This window comes from Colias croceus, chromosome 21, assembly GCF_905220415.1.
Source record: "Colias croceus chromosome 21, ilColCroc2.1".
NCBI classification, from domain to species: Eukaryota; Metazoa; Arthropoda; class Insecta; order Lepidoptera; family Pieridae; genus Colias; species Colias croceus.
In genome coordinates, this window is record NC_059557.1 from 209,016 (window position 1) to 227,536 (window position 18,521).

The 18,521-nt window shown below is 33.0% G+C and overlaps 1 protein-coding gene across 2 annotated transcripts in view; it reads right to left on the reverse strand.

Moving 5' to 3' along the window:
* Window positions 1-677: 677 nt before the first annotated feature.
* LOC123701452 (prothoracicostatic peptides) overlaps window positions 678-18,521 on the reverse strand; it is a 55,868-nt gene continuing 38,024 nt past the window's right edge. The window contains exons 2-7 of one of the 2 annotated variants that reach the window (XM_045648937.1): window positions 14,834-14,923; window positions 9,594-10,043; window positions 9,285-9,386; window positions 8,928-9,033; window positions 7,413-7,499; window positions 678-1,010 (exon numbers count right to left, since the gene is read on the reverse strand). In XM_045648937.1, the coding sequence (XP_045504893.1) occupies window positions 985-1,010; window positions 7,413-7,499; window positions 8,928-9,033; window positions 9,285-9,386; window positions 9,594-10,043; window positions 14,834-14,923 (861 nt within the window). In that variant the 3' untranslated portion in view covers window positions 678-984. The remainder of the gene's footprint in view (window positions 1,011-7,412; window positions 7,500-8,927; window positions 9,034-9,284; window positions 9,387-9,593; window positions 10,044-14,833; window positions 14,924-18,521) is intronic. The other variant, XM_045648938.1, reaches the window with a different exon arrangement.

The following is an 18,521-nucleotide window of genomic DNA, read 5'->3' on the forward strand; positions in this document are numbered from 1 at the left end:
GTATTTTTCCAGGATAAAAAGTATCCTATTTTACGCCCAGGATAATAAGGTATAATTATACCAAGTTTCATCGAAATCGAACCGGTAGTTTTCACGTGATGTCTTCACATACAGACAGACAGACAGACAGACAGACAGACAGACAGACAGACAGACAGACAGACAGACAAAAATTTTTTTAATCACATATTTGGGTTTGGTATCGATCCAGTAACACCCCCTGCTTGTTATTTTTTCAATATTTTCAATGTACAGAATTGACCCTTCTACAGATTTATTATATGTATAGATTTTATTGGATTCATACTTTTTTCATAATTCATGTATAATATAGCATACTGTATTACTTTTAATTTCGACTGTCTCCTTTGTTACACCTCCTCGTATTATAAGCGAAAATATAACAATAAATATATCTAATAATGGAGGGATAGCAAGAAAATGTTTGGTAGAGAGATGATAAATTGATCAGTGTCTTAATTATTTTTTCTCAAAAATTATAAAAATAGTCATGTAGGATTCGAACCTACGTTTCGCTATATTATAAAGGTTTTTACTTGAAATGAAGTGTTATCGTAAATGATTACCTCATTTATTGCGTTTATGCATTTAACTGTTTTTTATATTGGTACGTATAGATAAAGGGTTATCAAAATAAAACAAGTTTCGGCTCCGAATAAATTTTTATTGGACAACATTAAAGTCATGAAGCCATTTAATACATCAACATTACTAATAAAATACAATTATTAATTACAATATTAATTATCTAACGTATAGTAACACCGGCTCAACCTTACAACTAAGCATATAATATCATAAAAATAATCTTATATCTCTAGAAGGTGACATTTGTACGGATAACATGAGATGAGACGAACAAAACAAATAGGAACTGATACCGCCAATGTGTTGAGAATCTTCTAGAAGTATGAGTTACATAATGCTGCGATATGATTGGATTATCGTATACTATGTCCAGATCTAGGCCTCCTCTCCAGTTGTGTTCTCTGTAAAACAAAACTTGTGTTAGTAAAATCAAAACAATATCATGTCCTTGCACTTCTGTACAATTTACAAAAAAAAAAAAAAAACATTTGCTAACAAGTCTACACGTGCGCTGAATAGACATCTTTTTACATACAATTTATGATAGAATGTGAAATATTACTATGACATATGGATGTTTATATACAAAATGTGCGATAGTAATTATTTTGCATTAATGCTCTTAAAATGTTACAATATGTGAAACAAATACGTTATCAAGTTTACAATAGCACATTATTGATGCGAAAGGATTGCTTCATGGTGAACAAATCGAATCAAACCGGGACATCCGTAATCCAGCCGAATCTAATACGTTGGTAATAGTTTCCCCTAATCTGTTACGGTTCGATACATATAATATATAGTAGGTATTAGTAATATCTTAGTTTTTTATTCTACGAAAAATACTAATGCACTTTGAATTATCTGTTAACAATAGTTTTTTTAACTTAACTAAAGTAATATTATATAGGTATAGGAAATATTAGATTTGTTTTGTTTGTTTATGTTGTTCTTGCCTCATGTGTTTGATTAACAAACGATTGTTAGGTATTTAACTAAAAACTGATGGAATAATTTAAAAAAGAAGACATTTTTACCATCATGTAGCGCTTAATAGAAATATTATGTAGTTATACCTCGTATAGTTAGATATTAGAACTTGGCCAATATATTTGAGATAACTAATTGGCTATAACTTCGCATGTATCAGTTGAACGTGTTTATCTTAACCTCTGTCACTTTGACGTTTATATAAGTTGTACAATCTCAACTCGAAAGCGCATTTACCGTGGGAGAAATTAATTCGCACGCGTCCAAGTAATGTATTCTGATAGGCAGGATCTTGGGTTTGCGCTGGATCTTCCTATTTAGTTTAATTGATTTTATGTCTTTGTATGCAGATTTGTAGAGAAAGAAATGAAAGAGGAAGAATTTGAGCGAGTTATCATAAATTTTTAAGGACGGTGGATGTTCTGTACCTAGGATTTTATAGGTATTTTTTGGCTTAGTAATGTATTGACTAAATATATCATCGTTCCATAAAAATGTACTTTTATGTTTACCGAATTGCATAATATGTACTCAGTAGTTCCGTGTTATCTCGATCGTCGCAAAATATTAACCGAATTTCACCCTATCACAGATAATAAATTACACTACTACAATAACCTTATATTATATCGATGGTAGATTCCAATACGTAGTGTTATTAATTCATCTGATAAAAATTCTCCTGCAAGTCTATTAAAAGTATCTGTCGCCCAAAACATGAAGCAGTAAAATATTATCAAGCGATGTCAGCCTTAATAACCTCTCGTGACAGACCATTCGCTTGGAATCCCGTTTGGCGCGTAATTCCGACATGAGCGTAATACAATGTACACTTATAAATATGCATGATCCGCCCAAATGTACGCACATCAAATTGTTTTGTTGTAATTATATAATATATTGTTAAGACAAAATAGAGCTTGGAGAGTTGGTATTTAAATATTTAAGTTTAAAACTTGTCGCTATAGTAAACATTATATTGGCTGGTTATTTTTTTATTACTGTCAAAAATATTTTTGAAATTTGTGTCTACAAATTGATATTTCTTCACAAAAGTTGAAATAAATTGTTTTTTTTGCCTTTAGACGATGTTGCAACTACGAATTATTTTTGCTGTTTCCATATTTAAACAGTATTACTCTATATCTAACATTGTATCGTAAAATCTTTCTTAAGATTTGTTAAATACATATGAAACTAAATTGTAATTTCTAACTAGTGCTTCCATAAATGAAATGAAATGAAATGAAATGAAATGAAAATTTATTTGTTTGAATTGTGGTTACAAAGCATATATACATAGCATTATACATAGCATTACGTCTAATTGTAAAACTTATAAGGATTCGATGCATTGTAACATGGATAATGTAATGAGATTAATTGTTGAGCTGTGAGGGGAAGGGAAGAGGGAGGAGGAAAGGGGAGGGGGCGCGTGTTAATCCGCGATTGTTTGCAAATCTACTGCTGAAAGTGACGACTGATGTAGAAATAATGTGCTGTCACATTATGCGATTAGTTGTTACAGTTCATCTATATTCGTTAATGGATTTTTTTTAATAAGTAATAATTCATATAAATATTCCGTTAGAAATACTTTCACTTATATGCAGACTGTAGAGGCTCTAGGCGCTTTGTCAATAAAGATGGTACCAACATATTACTAAACCAATTACCTAAATATTTTGGAAAACCTTATGCAGGCAAAGTCATGTAGTCTGCGCTAGACAATGTGAAAATATAGTTAATGAAAAGCGAGGATATGTTTCAGAATTCATTTGGCTCTTAATGTCTCAAGTAAAGATGTTTGTAGAATCGGAACGTAAACAGGATAATTAACCCGAAAAAATGCATTGTATTTCTTTAGGCTATACGCTACGCTTAGACGCTACGCGTATAAAACTTTATATCTTGACGCGAGAATCAAATAAGGAAATTAAATAACCAATTCTATAAATTAAGATTCTCATAAATAAAATGTTTTTAGCCGACTCCCAAACTTTTTCGACTTCCCTTCCAACTTGGCTCACAAATTTACAAACGCTTCGCAAAACGACAGAACACGAGCGCCGGGTACAACTCACAATGTTTCATTGAACGTTTTTTATAAAAGCTTAGTTTGCACAAAGCGATACTGCTCAAGCACCACGAGAGCATAAAAACAAGAGCCCCGCTTGCGAGCACAACTCCAACAATACTGAAACTTATCCAATAAGGGAACTAGTTTTTCATTCCGCGAGTGAAACTGTACGTCTACCCCCCGCTACAATTAACTTTTATTGTGCTAATCAACACGTTCCCCTCATTACACTGAATAGGGCTTTTGATTTAATGCCGCTTTATTTTAATTACAATTAACGTCATTCGCACAAATGTTTAGAATTCGGGTCGGCGCGCGTGACGGATGGGAACGACTTTAATGGCTCAATTTTTTATTAAAATTATACACACTTTTTGTTTTTCAGCTGCGAAGTCGGGCTCGAGGAACAATACAGACATCCCAACAACAATTAACAATTTGGAACAGTAATGGAACTTTGTAGGTATTCACGCAACGCTTTATTAGGGAGTCAACCCTTTCATCAAACTGATATTTTTAGATGATTAACCAGAAGTATGGACCCTTATATAAACACGTTAATTGATTCATTAATGTACAACCGCTCTTGATGTTAAACACTCGAAACTTGGACATAAGCTCGTTATAATGAGATTAAAATACCACCAAAAAGGGATTCCATGAAATATATAAAATCCAGAAAGAGAAAATTGGTACATTTCAAAACGAATATAAAAAGCACACATTGAGATTAAAGTTTAAGTTTGAATATTAGTTATTACACTCAATTGTTACTTCTCTGAAGATATATACATTATACTAGCTTTCCGCCCGCGGCTTCGCCCGCGTTTTCAAAGAAAAACCCGTTCCCGTAAGATTTCCGGGATAAAACCTATCCTATGTCCTTTCTCGGGTATCAAAATATCTCTATACCAAATTTCATGCAAATTGGTTCAGTAGTTAAGGCGTGATTGAGTAACAGACAGACAGACAGACAGAGTTACTTTCGCATTTATAATATTAGTATGGATTATAATATAGAGATATGTGAAAGTGGCATTACAAGTATTGGTTACTGCGGACAAACTGTTCTGCTGCTTCACGCCTTCACCCAAATATGTAAGATATTAAAATACAATATACATAAGTGGGTCCACACTTCCATTCCAGCAAATGGATTGAGCAAACACGTATGTAGGCGACAGGTTGGTGACGTTAGCGACCCCATTGTTGTGTCGCCTGATTTACTTGCCCCATTGCTTTGTGAGGATCTTTGGCAAATTGCCCCACAGCTATTTGGTTTGTTGGTGCTTTTGTGAAAACTCTGCCTTTCGGAGAGTGGGAACGGCAGAGTTTTCACAAAAAGGAAATGTTTAGAGCTGTTTAGGTTCTATAAAATTTATTTTCATGAATTAGTTTTAATTTATTAAAATATAAACGGTTTTATTATAGTCGGTACTTTACTAAGAACATAGTATTACTATATAGTTACGTAAAACTGGGTTACAAGTCGAGAAGGTCCTAATGTGTCCTCAGCTTAAGTTTATTTCGGCCAGTAAGTATACAGCGGGTCTGCTGGGTTACAATGTGTCCATTTCCGATTTAGCGTCGCGCGCGATACACAAAAGGTACGACAAGAAAGTCGCACTACCTACTCACATTACGTTAGTAATAGTTGAAGAAATATTCTAGAGAATTAAATATTGTAATACGTAAAAAAATAAATTTGCTATATCGAAGTTTATGGAAATATTTATTTATTCAATTGTGCTTCTGCTATTCGTATCGATTTCGAATGGTTTTCTTTATTGTTTTTATATTTAAAAGAAATAAGGCATACTATCCAGAGCACTGTGAATTAACTCTCTATTTAAATAATTTTTTGTCGCATCGTGAGCTGGAAGCCTTCATAGGGGTTTTGTCGTATAAGTTAACAGCAGTCGGTATTTTCGTTACAGATTAGGGACCTATCGCTGTTGACAATTCTGTTTGCAGCCTGTTGGCCGGTCACTGGTGTAGGCTCAAGTAAATATATTCGACGTTTAACAAGTTTGTATTTATTTTGGGACCATTTGATGTCGTGTGTCATTAACGACCTTTCAAGTTAAATGATTTTATGAAATATACCTACGCGACGGGCCCTTTTGTGTCAATTTTGAATTAAATGTTGCAATTTGCTTTGATGAAGGTTTAACGCGATTTATTAATTGATGTGAACGAAAAAGCGTTTTACGGATTACCGATACAATAACATTCTATAAACGAAAATATGTCAGACTTTCAGAATTCATTTAGACTTTATTTAGACATTTTGTAGAATTATTTTACGTTAAATTAAATGCCTGTTAATAAGTGACGAACTATAGAATGTAATTCATATTACGCAACTTTGTTACAAATGTTGGTACCATTGATGCCAATTTTATTGATGGGCTGCCATATTTCTGCGAAAAAATAGCAGCCGGCTGTTTCTGATTTTTATTTAATGTACAAGGATATTGAACAAAAATAGTATCCATAATTTGATACGTTTTTTCATGAATTCAAAGCTTAGGCTCCTCACGAAGCACTTTATGCAAAATCGTAGCACAAAATAGAAACATAAGAACTGAATCGTCGCGCTAAAAATAATAAATGGTTTCAATAAGTGCCTGAATGTCTCCATTGAACTGGAACTAGTCGTAATCAAGGATTGAGTAAAAAGTGGAACAGAAAAAAAAAGTATTAAAACATTATTGTATATTAGTAAAAGAGAAATTAGTCTGGGCAAATAAAACTGTTGAGTGCTTGATTGGAACAATAATACAAAAAATAATTTAACATTCGCCAATATAATTATTATGCTGCGCCTATGTATATACTACGTACATTACTTGTAACTATTTAAAATTATCTTAAAATACTTCTACAATTACATTTAACTACATAATATACATACACTTGTACATTAATCAGACAAAAAAGGAAGTGTCGGTGAAAAGGTGCGGCAAAAGTAGTGAGAAATAAAATGGAGATCTACATTTTATAAAATAATGTGGTCGTCTGGATGCAGGTATGTTGGCTCATTATAAAACTAAGCAGTTTTTGTTGTGTTGTGTTCAGTCCAAAAATATCTTACATGTGAGAACGGCGAAGTACTACTTTTAACTGGAATAAACGTACAAATGATAAAACATTCTTATAAAAAGTTACTACTTATTAATCTGTGCTAATACTTCGCTAATCTATAGACTACATAATATATATATACAGAAAGGAAGGGAAGTCTTATAAGGGTGGCTGAATGAAGAAACTAAAATGATGACGATACACATTACAGAAACTAGTGCAGTGGGAGACGACAGATTAGATTCAATGAGACAAAACAATGGAAATTTAAGTGCAGAGAATAGCTACTAAAGTGAATGACAAAAAAAAAGTACGTAAATATCTATTTAGAAAAAGTTCACAATCTATTGCTTTTTATTTATAACAATTGCTTCTAAGAGTGCTATGTAAGAATCTATTTACAAAAGTGTGTTAGGTATTCAATCTAGTATTACTACTGACATTGCTAAGGGACCATCTATTGAAAAAATGCGCCATTTAATCTATTGCTACTAACAGTGCTAAGTAACCATCCACTAAGACAATAGAAGTGATAGGCAATCTAGAATTGCCACTACCAGTGCTAAACCCTCTATTCATAAAAGAAGTGCTCGAGTGCTGTACAAAAGAGAAGAGAAGCAATCGATCTAGTTCGAGCGGTTACCATCGTCGTCTGCCCCGGGGGCAGAGCGCTTGCCCCACATCCCGCGCAGGTTGGTCCAGCCAGGCTCGCGCTTCCAGTAATATGCTCCTGTTTGTCATTTAAAGTGCTGGTTGTATACCAGTTGGTTTTCATGTGTTGTAATAACATCGCAAATTGCTTCTTTTTTGTAAATTTGTTTATATTTAATAATTAATTAATACTTTTTTTACATACTAGGTGCCTAAATCAGACCAAAATCAAGACAATGGAAGGTCTCAGCAATATTACTATTATCTTCAATGAAACTCTTTATTGCAATTATAACTATCTATGTATTTTAAATACAATTTTGACTTGCACCTGTTATTCTACATAAATATATTCCATAGACTCATTACAGCTATAATCAACGTATTCAGTCATCAATTCGACTAATTTACGAAATATTCACCAAAATGGCAGCTTTATATCCTTAATGAAGTTCTCACTAATTATAACGCTTTGTTAAAAACGTACCGATTTCAATTTTAAACCGCCCGCTCAAGAATAACTTGGCAATTAATCCCGGATCGCAGCTTTAGCGAATAAATCTGAGCTTTCATGGCGCTAATTTATTTCCACCGAGGATTATTGCACTTTCTAACGGATTACTTTAATATTACTCTTAGTTTTCTTTCGCAATCCGTTATATTAGAAGTGAAAAATGAAAATATTGCAGTGGGTAATAACTATTTGAAGATTAGTCTCATCATTGTTGAATTTAACTATTCATCAATAATTTCAGCATATTATTAAAATGGAGTCACTGATAATACTTACTCCCATTCAATATTCATATCAGGCTATGGAACTATATTTAACTTAGGAATTTAATGAACTTAACTATCGAAATGAATGTTGTGTTCATGAAAACCAATGCTTTCAAATCAACCTATAGAATAAAATAAATGCTTCAATTTGTTGTAATATCAAAGCCAATTAAATTTTATTCATAAAAAACATCACGGTTGATATTTCTAAAACCAAAGTTAAGTCTACGTTACCTCAGTGATAAATAAGTATCTTAACAAAGCAAACAGATCACTTTTGTCAATTTGCGGAACAATATTGGATCTATTTTTGTTGGACACTTAAATATCGATAGCGGATACAAATAAACCGTAATCCGGGAAATAAGAATAGAATTCCAATGAATATTTATACCGCAATTATTTTCGATACAATCTATTTAATGCGGTTAGATTAATATGATTACAGATACATCGTTTGTGATAAAAATTCTATTTTTGTATCAAAGATAAAAGCAAAATGAGTGCAGTGTACCATTTAATTAATTTAGATAAAGCTTTCGATTGTGCTATCTGCATATGGAATCTTTAAATTGAAAACTGTTTCTACAATATATCCTTTTAGGTTTTAAAGGGAAAATATGAGTTTAAAAATTTAAAATGCCAACAAACCTTATATATTTTATTCTTTTAGGTTTCTTTTAAAAGGGAAACATATAAAGTTAATTTGTTAAAAAGTGTATCATACCACTATTGTATTGTGCCTGCTTGATCGGCCGTTTGCCCCATGCCCCGTGTAGTGAAGACCACGCTTTCTTTTCGGGGGCTTCTACTAGAACGTGATCGGAGTCAACCTGTGAATTATTAAGATAATAAGAATTAATTCTTAATATACCATCATATTTTTGAGCAAAGCTACGCATGCAGTAATGTGATAATTCCTATTTTGTTTGTCGTTACGTATTGTCTACAGAATTATTTATTTAAAATGTATTTTTTAAACTTGTTTTCTGTGAATAATTAGTTTTAGAGAAGTCGTCAAGTTAGATAAGTTCTGTTGACGTTAGAGTTTTGTGTAATGTTGTAAGTCAGAGCGTATATTTACTTGTGGTAGTGGCGCGAGTCGGTCAGCGTAAAGCTCGTAATCCTCGTAATCAGGCTCCGCCGAGCGCTTGCCCCACGCGCCGTGCAGATTGGCCCAGTTGTCCTAAACACACCCATACACTCTGTTATACGAAATATCGAATGTTTTCAATATTCTATATGTATTGGCTTTGGAAAAAATGAAACATGTTGTTGATTTTGGGCACAACTTATGAATTGATAGGCATTTTATATTTTTTCGTACTTATCATAATATAGTAACCGTGTTTTAAAATACATATATGGTTTTTTAAATGACTATATCACTTACAGGTGTCCTCTTGCCCCACGCGGAACTCATGTCTTGCCAGCCTCGCTTGCCCCAAGCCGAGCTCATGTCCTGCCAGCCCCGTTTGCCCCACGCGGTGTTAAGATCCTGCCATGCCCGTTTGCCCCAAGGGATCTGCGACATATCTCTCCACGCGCGCTTTCCCCACGCACCGTTCAAGTCTTGCCATCCCCTTTTGCCCCAAGCGGAGTTAAGGTCCTGCCAGCCGCGTTTGCCCCACGCTGTGTTCAAATCTTGCCACGCTCGTTTGCCCCAAGCTGTATTTAAGTCTTGCCATGCACGCTTGCCCCATGGCGAGTTGAGGTCCTGCCAAGCGCGTTTGCCCCACGCCGAGTTCAGATCTTGCCAGCCCCGTTTGCCCCAACCGCCGCCCCCGTGTAAGCTGGCCCATGCCCTTTTGTCCTCTTCTGATAGTTGTACGTCATTGTCAGCCTGTGTAAACCCAAAACGATATATTAACCTTTTTTGTGAAAGGAAAATGTCGGAGTTAAGTGATTTGATAAAAAAATTCACAAAAATTTAATGTATAGTACCTATAATTCGTAACAACAAGAAAATCTTTTTCCAATTTCAATTACATCAAATTAATCAGCATTAATAAATATATATTTTTTTTTCAATAAAAAGAGCACCAACAACACTCGGAAAATCAACTTATAATTATTATAAGTACGCCAACGTTTTATAGTAACAAATCAAGAAATTAATCGATCACGAAATTAATTATATAAATAACCAATAACCATTAAACTGTGTGGTCTCTAATGTATCAATAAATCTGGTGATTAATTAATGAGAACGTGTAAATAAAATAAATAAAAATATACTCTAATGTTCTACACCCATGTGTCATTTCAAAATTCATGGATGAATATTATGATTTCGGTCAAATTCTTTTTCGTGACTAGTCCTTGTACGAAGGTATAAGTCTTAATAATTATTATATTCCTATTATTCTGTACATCGATATAACAGAAAATATTTTTTGAGATAAATAATATATTGTACATGATGTTATTTTTATGTCTGTCACATAATTACACTCGTATTTATTTATTTGTTGGTATTTTAAGTTGAGAATAAACAATTATAAGTAGAAAATACATTTGCTATGCCTTTAGAAATAAAAAGTAAATTGAAATTGAAATGTTTTTGTACACATTAAAGCATAAAATGTATGTATTTAAAATTGATTCCCTTGAAATACAAACTAGGTAGCGTGGATGTTAAATAAGAAAATGCGAAGTCGTTCGGTCGGTGTGTTTGACGTTACGGCGGCAAATACAAGTGTAGTGGGATATAAAACTTTAGTATCGAGGGTGAGGGAAATGCATTTAACTACCGTTGCACAGCACTAAATAATGCAGTTACAGCGGCTATAAAGCGATTGGGTAACCTTCAACAGGAGCTTTGTACAGCGTCATATTTTTGTATTGCAAAGTCGAAGGGAGATGCGGCACCGTTGCTAGTAGCAACGGTACCTACTACACCGGTACAACGGTATTTCTATATACTAACGGGTGTTCTAATGAAGAATAATTAAACTTTTTCGATGGTATAAAAAATTGAAATCTATAAAAAAGATTTTCCCAATACCATAAATTTTCGTTCAAAAAATTTTAACATTCCTCTTCTAATATTGCAAACGCTCATCTGTATTCCATCACGACCACGAGCCTATAAGTTCCATATTCCCAAAGTGGTTTTGATTGGATAGAGATTATTTTGCCATTAGTATGAAATTAGTTAGCTCGGATTGAAATCTCGGAATAGTTACAAAAATGCGGGGCAGCGATGCGTGGCGGCGCGCGGCGCGGGCGTGAGCGAAATCACAAGATTATATCCAACCAAAGTGTACCAAGAATGTTAATCAGTTTACTTTGTAGCGGTTTTTAAGTTATGCCTGAGTATTGATTGATTTGGCAAGGAATTTTAATGAGAGAGATTGAGGAGAGAAGACAAATTGAAGGTATGTCAAAAACGATGATTTTAGAGAAGTAATAAGTAGGTAGGTAAGTAAGTGTCTGTAGAAAAATAATCTAACAAGCTTTCTTTTATTGCATTTTTCCCACCGTAAAGATTTTTAACAGTGAACAACAATATTTAAATCTAAGCTACTGATTTCAAAACATTTATCGTTATACAAAATTACACTTCAATATACCCAATATATTTAGCAATTTGAAATTAAAGTATTTCAATAATTTTGTGACTTATTACGGTGATACATTTTCAAAATATTTTATCAACTTACACATCCGGCATGTTCCATCAAAACAATTTTATGTGTATCATAAAATGTGTGGAGCGGAGAGGCTGAGGCGGGTTATTTAGAAACCAAACAATAATTAACGACGTCTGACATCACGCAAATATTGAATGTCTGATCCCGTCTATGTTACGACATCTATACAAACATATTCACCTGCCTGTCTTGAGAAATTGGATGCTTTTGTAAGGGTTGTCAATTTATTTTAGTAATATTTTCTGTTCTTAATAGCATGCTCAAAGTAAATCGAATTTTTTTCTCCTAATTTTAAATTTGTTGTAGTTTGCAATAAATTAAATCAATTATTTAATCAATGTTATTGTAATTGGTTTTCATAAATAATTTTATAGATAAATCTAAATGTGGAAAAAATAATAGAAGTCTAGAGTACCCGATGGATAAAAAGGTTTGCATAAATTGAGTTTGAGTTGAAATCTGTGCCACTGAAGAAGGTCGAAGGATTGGAATAGTATTTAAGCAGTTTTTTTTTACAAAAATCTAGAGATTTTATAGATATAAATGTTATGTTTACTCAAATATTTACAAAAATATTATTTTAAAGTTGACCGTATTTGCAAATACACTATGACAAGATTATAAAAAAGCTATTTTTTATCATAAAAAGAGATAATTATGGTTTCAAAAAACAATTTTTTTTAGAATTTTATATTTTTCAGATAATTTGCATCGCAACCCTAGCTCCGGTTAATGAGAGAAACATTTCAACTATTAATGGTTTACAAAAGTTAGGCTTAAATATCAAATAAGACAATAGCACCCTTAATAGGGATCGTTATTATTATTTTACTTCAATCTGGGTTCTTTGGTGATGGGTTAGAACAGTTTATTACAGCAAAAGTATCGAATATTTTATGTTTGAGGATTTCGCGTTTAATTTTTAATGTATATTAAAATTTTAAGTATACGCCTGTTTATTAAGAAATATAGATTTAAGAAATAGCTTATGATTTGTGAAATGTGCAAAGGATAATAAAAGGATTGAAATTGAAACAATGGCAAAATTTCGTTGCGACTTTTTTATTCAATTTAAGACTCCATCTGCATTTTATATTCAAACTTACTTTTAATGAATTCGTACCTAATTGGAATGCAGTATGCACTCTTACAATGTTGGGTTAGTGCATTTTAATTAAAATATAAAATTAATGTGTGTTGCTGTTTGGTTGTTGTGTTATAACCAAAAGGACAGACAGAGATTGCGTTAATTGTTGAAGATTTATTTTTAGAGATGTGCATGGTACATTTCAAACATTTCAAAATGTGTTACAAAAATATCTTGCATAGAAGTAATCTCGAGAGAAGCTGAAATTAACAGTCCATGAAGTGTTATTACAGCAAGGGATGGCGGGAGGGTGTGGGAGGGGGGGAGAGGGCTAATATCATAAGAGAAGATCTCAGAAAGCACCCCGAAGGAAAACTGTTTAACGACACTGATTTATGCGGCGTTTCGGTTTCAAAACGTGTAAATGTGTTAAAGTGGACTCGGGGATTTTAGAACGAAAATATTGTAAGCTGCTGTATTACAGATTTGTGGATGGTTTTAAGGTTTACGACGATATAGATGTGTTGCTTTTTCAGTTATTTATAGGACTTGAAAAAATAATGGTAGAGTTGCTATTTAATCGACTTATGTGTAAATACACAAAAAGTGAAAGGTCAACAACTCAAACATAAGTTTCATTATTTACTCTTATGATATTTTGAAAAATATTTAGAAATTTATATACAAAACTGCATTTTACATTTAACTCTTAACATGTAACGGGAATTTTATGAAAATTAATATAAGTAGGGTAGTTTTAAGTCAACACAAATATTAAAGAGAAAATTGCATTCTCTTTTACTGCAAAGTTACATTACTATGTTTTACACAATATACATTTCTAATGATACTTCTTTGCTTTCTTTAAATCTTACATTGACTTAGTGTATCGTAGCTTTGTGAATTTTTGATACCTACAAACACAACAAAGAGAGAGAAAAACGAATCTAATAGACAGACTATCCGATTATTCTCCCATGCAATGTGCCTTTGTATTTTAAAGCAAAACGCATTTCCCTGACATTTCTACGAATTCAATAAGTCCTCGGCTGCGATGAAACATTTTATTTGTTATTTTTTAATATATTTAAAAAGATTTTAATACATATATCGATTTAAAATTTTAATGGAATGCTCATAAATTATTTGTAAACATTACATTATAAATTACATAATCTAGAAATATAATTAGGTATGTTAATTTATTATTAATACTAGGTACTTCTTTACCCGTATCATGTTTAGCTAAATGTAATTTCGTTAACAAAGCAAGGCTGTAACGATTTCACAACAAATGATTTGCTTGCGATGAATGGCCCGAGTTTCGGTGACAGCTCGATTGTTTTATCTAAACCAAATCTAAACTAATATATACGAAATAAATCTCAGACATTGAAATGTGTGAAGATGACGTGAAATACGGTGAGGACAGAACTGTTGTCTTTTTGTTTGTGGTGATGTAACATGCTATTTTGGTTTGTTGACGGTTTTGGGTAGCGTCCTACATTCAACATGTGTATTTATATCCTAAGTTGTAGATGAATTATAGATGAACTTAGTTTCGTGGCTATTTGACTAACTAATGTTTTGAATCTGTAACTAACTTTCATAATAGGTACTTAAATACCAAACTTTTTTTCATTAAAACTTTTACGTAGGTAGAGTACTATGTTTAATATCTAGTATTATATTTATCACACTATTTGAGGTGAACTTTGTTACAAATAACATTTTTATCTGGCCTTTTTAACAGACCTTAAAGCGACGGAGTTTCTTAATTTGTAGCGTTATATTTTTTAAGTGTTTCTCTTCTTTTCTGCCTATCTAAACACAACTCTTGTTTACCTTCACGTATATGTTACTACTACACTACTACTACAAGTAAATTACCTGTGGTGGAGTATCGTGCGCGGGATCGGCGCTGGCTACAGCGAGTGTCGCGAGGGCTGACACCCACAGCGCGGCCACACAGCAACGCATCTGTAATTGCACAAAGACATTTATTGCTTATTACATCGTTTTTATTAAATGTCTTTACTAATACTATTAAGCTGAATAATTCGTTACTTATAGTATTCGCAGTTTCTTTGCAATTCGTCTCCTTCAAACGAACGGTTCGAATCTATACTAATATTATGATTATGAAGAGTTTGTTTGTTTGATCGCGTTTATCTCAGGAACTGCTGGTCCGATTTGAAAAAATCTTTCGGTGTTAGATAGCCCATTTACCGAGGAAACCTATAGACTAAAGGTATATCACCACGCTAAGACCAACAGGAGCGGAGCAATGCGGGTGAAACCGCGGAGCACAGCAAGTTTTCAATAAGTAATGCGAATCAAAGCTAAAATCTGTATATATAAAACTCAAAGGTGACTGATATAGTGATCTATCAACGCACAGCCCAAACCACTGGACGTATCGGGCTGAAATTTGGCATGCAGGTAGATGTCATAACGTAGGCGTCCCCTAAGAAAGGATTTCTAATAAAAGGATCTATAATAACAATTCGTAGAATTAAACCTTTATTTCCCAGGATATGGACCGGATATATTCATTATTCGTATCTTTTCATTGTTTTATTGGTAACACGTGTCGCTAGCATTGAATATTTGTTTCAATATTTTGAAAAATATTCAGTCATTATGTTTATTAGAGTATCATGTATCTATACTACGTCATTTAATTATTATTATTGGATGAATGTTGTTTTTGGCACTAATCTCACTGTCGACGGATTCTCATGTTTATGATCAAAAGAACTCGTCAGCTACGGAAGGGATGCAAACCACAGGCTTAAAGTTTTTTGCTTGTTTTTCGTTGCTTTTTCGTCACGCAACTTTGGAAGCCTTTTGGAAACCGTGTAATAATTCTGTATTTAAGTACGATTTAAATATATATTTAAAGGTATATTCCTTCGTATTTATCTTCAGATTATGTAAATATTAAGTTTATACATTTTTATTATATACAGTGCAATAAAAGATATGTTTATAAACATTCCTAATGATGTTTACAATTAGTGAAACAACTATTTTAAACGGTATATTGACATTTTAAATTAATTTGTGGTTTGTTTACAAACTAGAAAATTGTTAAATGTCTAATTTAATAATTCAATTTACACTTAACGCTTATCTATACCTTGAATTTTCCTGTAAGTCTGTATATCTATCTATATAATAAAATCCGAATATCTTCAAATAATGTATCATAATATATTGGATCAATATATTAAAAGCCACCATAAATATCTATATTTACGTGACGCATTACCTAAGATAGATCGGCATAAATAGTTAGGCGGTGACCCGTTGTCCCCGACCAGCGTGCGCTGAGCCCTCGCACGACGCGGCCGTTTGACGCGCACAACGAGCTGCATTCATCTCATTGAAGTGCAGGAGCTCTTGCTTCACTGGTCGGATTAGCTGGACTTTTTATCGGGGACAGCTTTACGTAATCCGTGACGTATGGACTATTAATGAGCGGATACATCGATGCGATGCTTTTATTTTGGTATCGAGTTCTGATGTAATGGACAGACAAAACAATGCCTTGATGGAACTTAAGCTGAAAAAGTTCATCTACGATGTAGATTATTTAGGCTGAATCGAAATGATTAAACACAAACATACACACACAATATTATGGTCTCTTTGTTTAATTGTTTATTATATTAATTAGGCCATGATGACTCAACTGCTGGTCTACATCTAATATAATAACTTTCTTATCCAAATTTCTTATATAACAAATTCATCTCAATATTTTATTTATCTCATACCACAGTATTCAAGATAGCGTGTTATGATAGCGATGTTATTTTTTAAAAATTCACAGAAGCTGATGAAACTGGAAGTTAATTATAAACATAGTTTGAATAAAACTGTTTATGCTGCGATAGCAAATCTCGCATTTAATTGAATTTGCTCCAGCTGGTGGCGGCTACGGGCGATCACAAACAGCTAAAACACACAATTAAAATGAAAGAGCATTTGTTGTTGAAACTTTCACACTGGTAACATTGCAGCGGTTTATGTATCTGCATTTTTTTTATTAAAATTTGAATTGGTTTAGGTCTGTGGTTTAGCGTTCAATAGAATAGACTACGAATGTATGAGATTGACGTAAGCTGTAGATAAACGTATCTACGCTACGCTAACAGAAAGCCACTTGGCTAGGGGGGCTGGACTATTAGGTAGTTTAAATTTGGCAGAAGGCTTGCGTTTCTGCAGTAGAAAAATATGCACAGATGATGTTACATTAACAGTACTCTTTGCTATAAGATTCTATATTGGTGTGTTCCGTTAAGTCTAGGTACCTACTAACATAATCTAAATAGTTTTATAATTATAAACTTCTTCCTTAAAAAAATACAGGATAATTTTAGAATTGGTCCAAATTACTAAATAATGTTTGAACTTATACTCTGCAGTCTGCGGTGGGAGAACCACTTTTAACAATGACATACAATTTAATATATCCAAAAATCTAAAACATAAAACGTAGCGACATTAAGTTCGTATGAAGGCACTCTATTATCTATATCACTGTGTTTGCAACAAGTGTTGGCTTTCCCACTCCAGCACATTGCAGACTAAATATAAATACAATTGACGACGCGGTTGGCGCAGTGGTAAAGTAACTGCCTACTGAGCCGACGGTCCCGGGTTCGATCCCCGGTCAGGGCAAATATTTGTGTGATGAACTCAATTATTTGTTCTTGGGTCTGGGTGTCATTATCTACATATGTATTTATTAAATATTATATTTATCGTCGCCTAGTACCCCACAACACAAGCCTTAATTGAGCTTACTGTGGGACTAGGTCGATTTGTGTAATAATGTCCTATAATATTTATATTTATATTTATATTTATAAAAATTTGCGATCCTGTGTCAATCTACGATAGGTAATGAAATGCTTCTTGATTAATTAATTTAGAACTAACTCTATCACGCGGTTTCAGCCGGAAAAAAACGCTTTCCGAACTAGTGATAAATAGTAAAACTATGTTATGACGACTCAAAAGTGCTTCTAGATAATTCTAATTGAATAATCAAACGGGAGATAACTATGTTTTGAAAAAAAATTGTTTGATTCGCTTGTTCAAATCTTTGTATGAATTAAAATTTTATCCAAATCAGCCCTATAGTTTAGCCGTTTCTTTGAACATTCTTATTCTGAAATAAATGCTGATAGGTATAAGTATTGTAATCCTTGAATTTATGACTAAGTACAAATAATTGAAGTTCTCATATTCGTCATATACCTACGTGTTGAATCGATGAAGTCGTAAACAGAACAATATCAAGCTGAATTAGGGCTGACAATTAGCATATTGTCTAGATGTGATGAATGGCACAACACCTGTGTGCTGAATTGTCTGGCTAATTAGTGTTTAGTATAATGCTCTGAATAAAGGTGCTGTTACATGCAGAACTGGGTTTTTTTATGTTTTAATAGTATTGTTTGGTAGAGATCAACTTTTTAAAATATTTAATGTTATCAAATAAAATAAAAATAATTGACTAAAATATTTATATTGCGACATTACAAAAAGGATTGGGCTTTTTTAA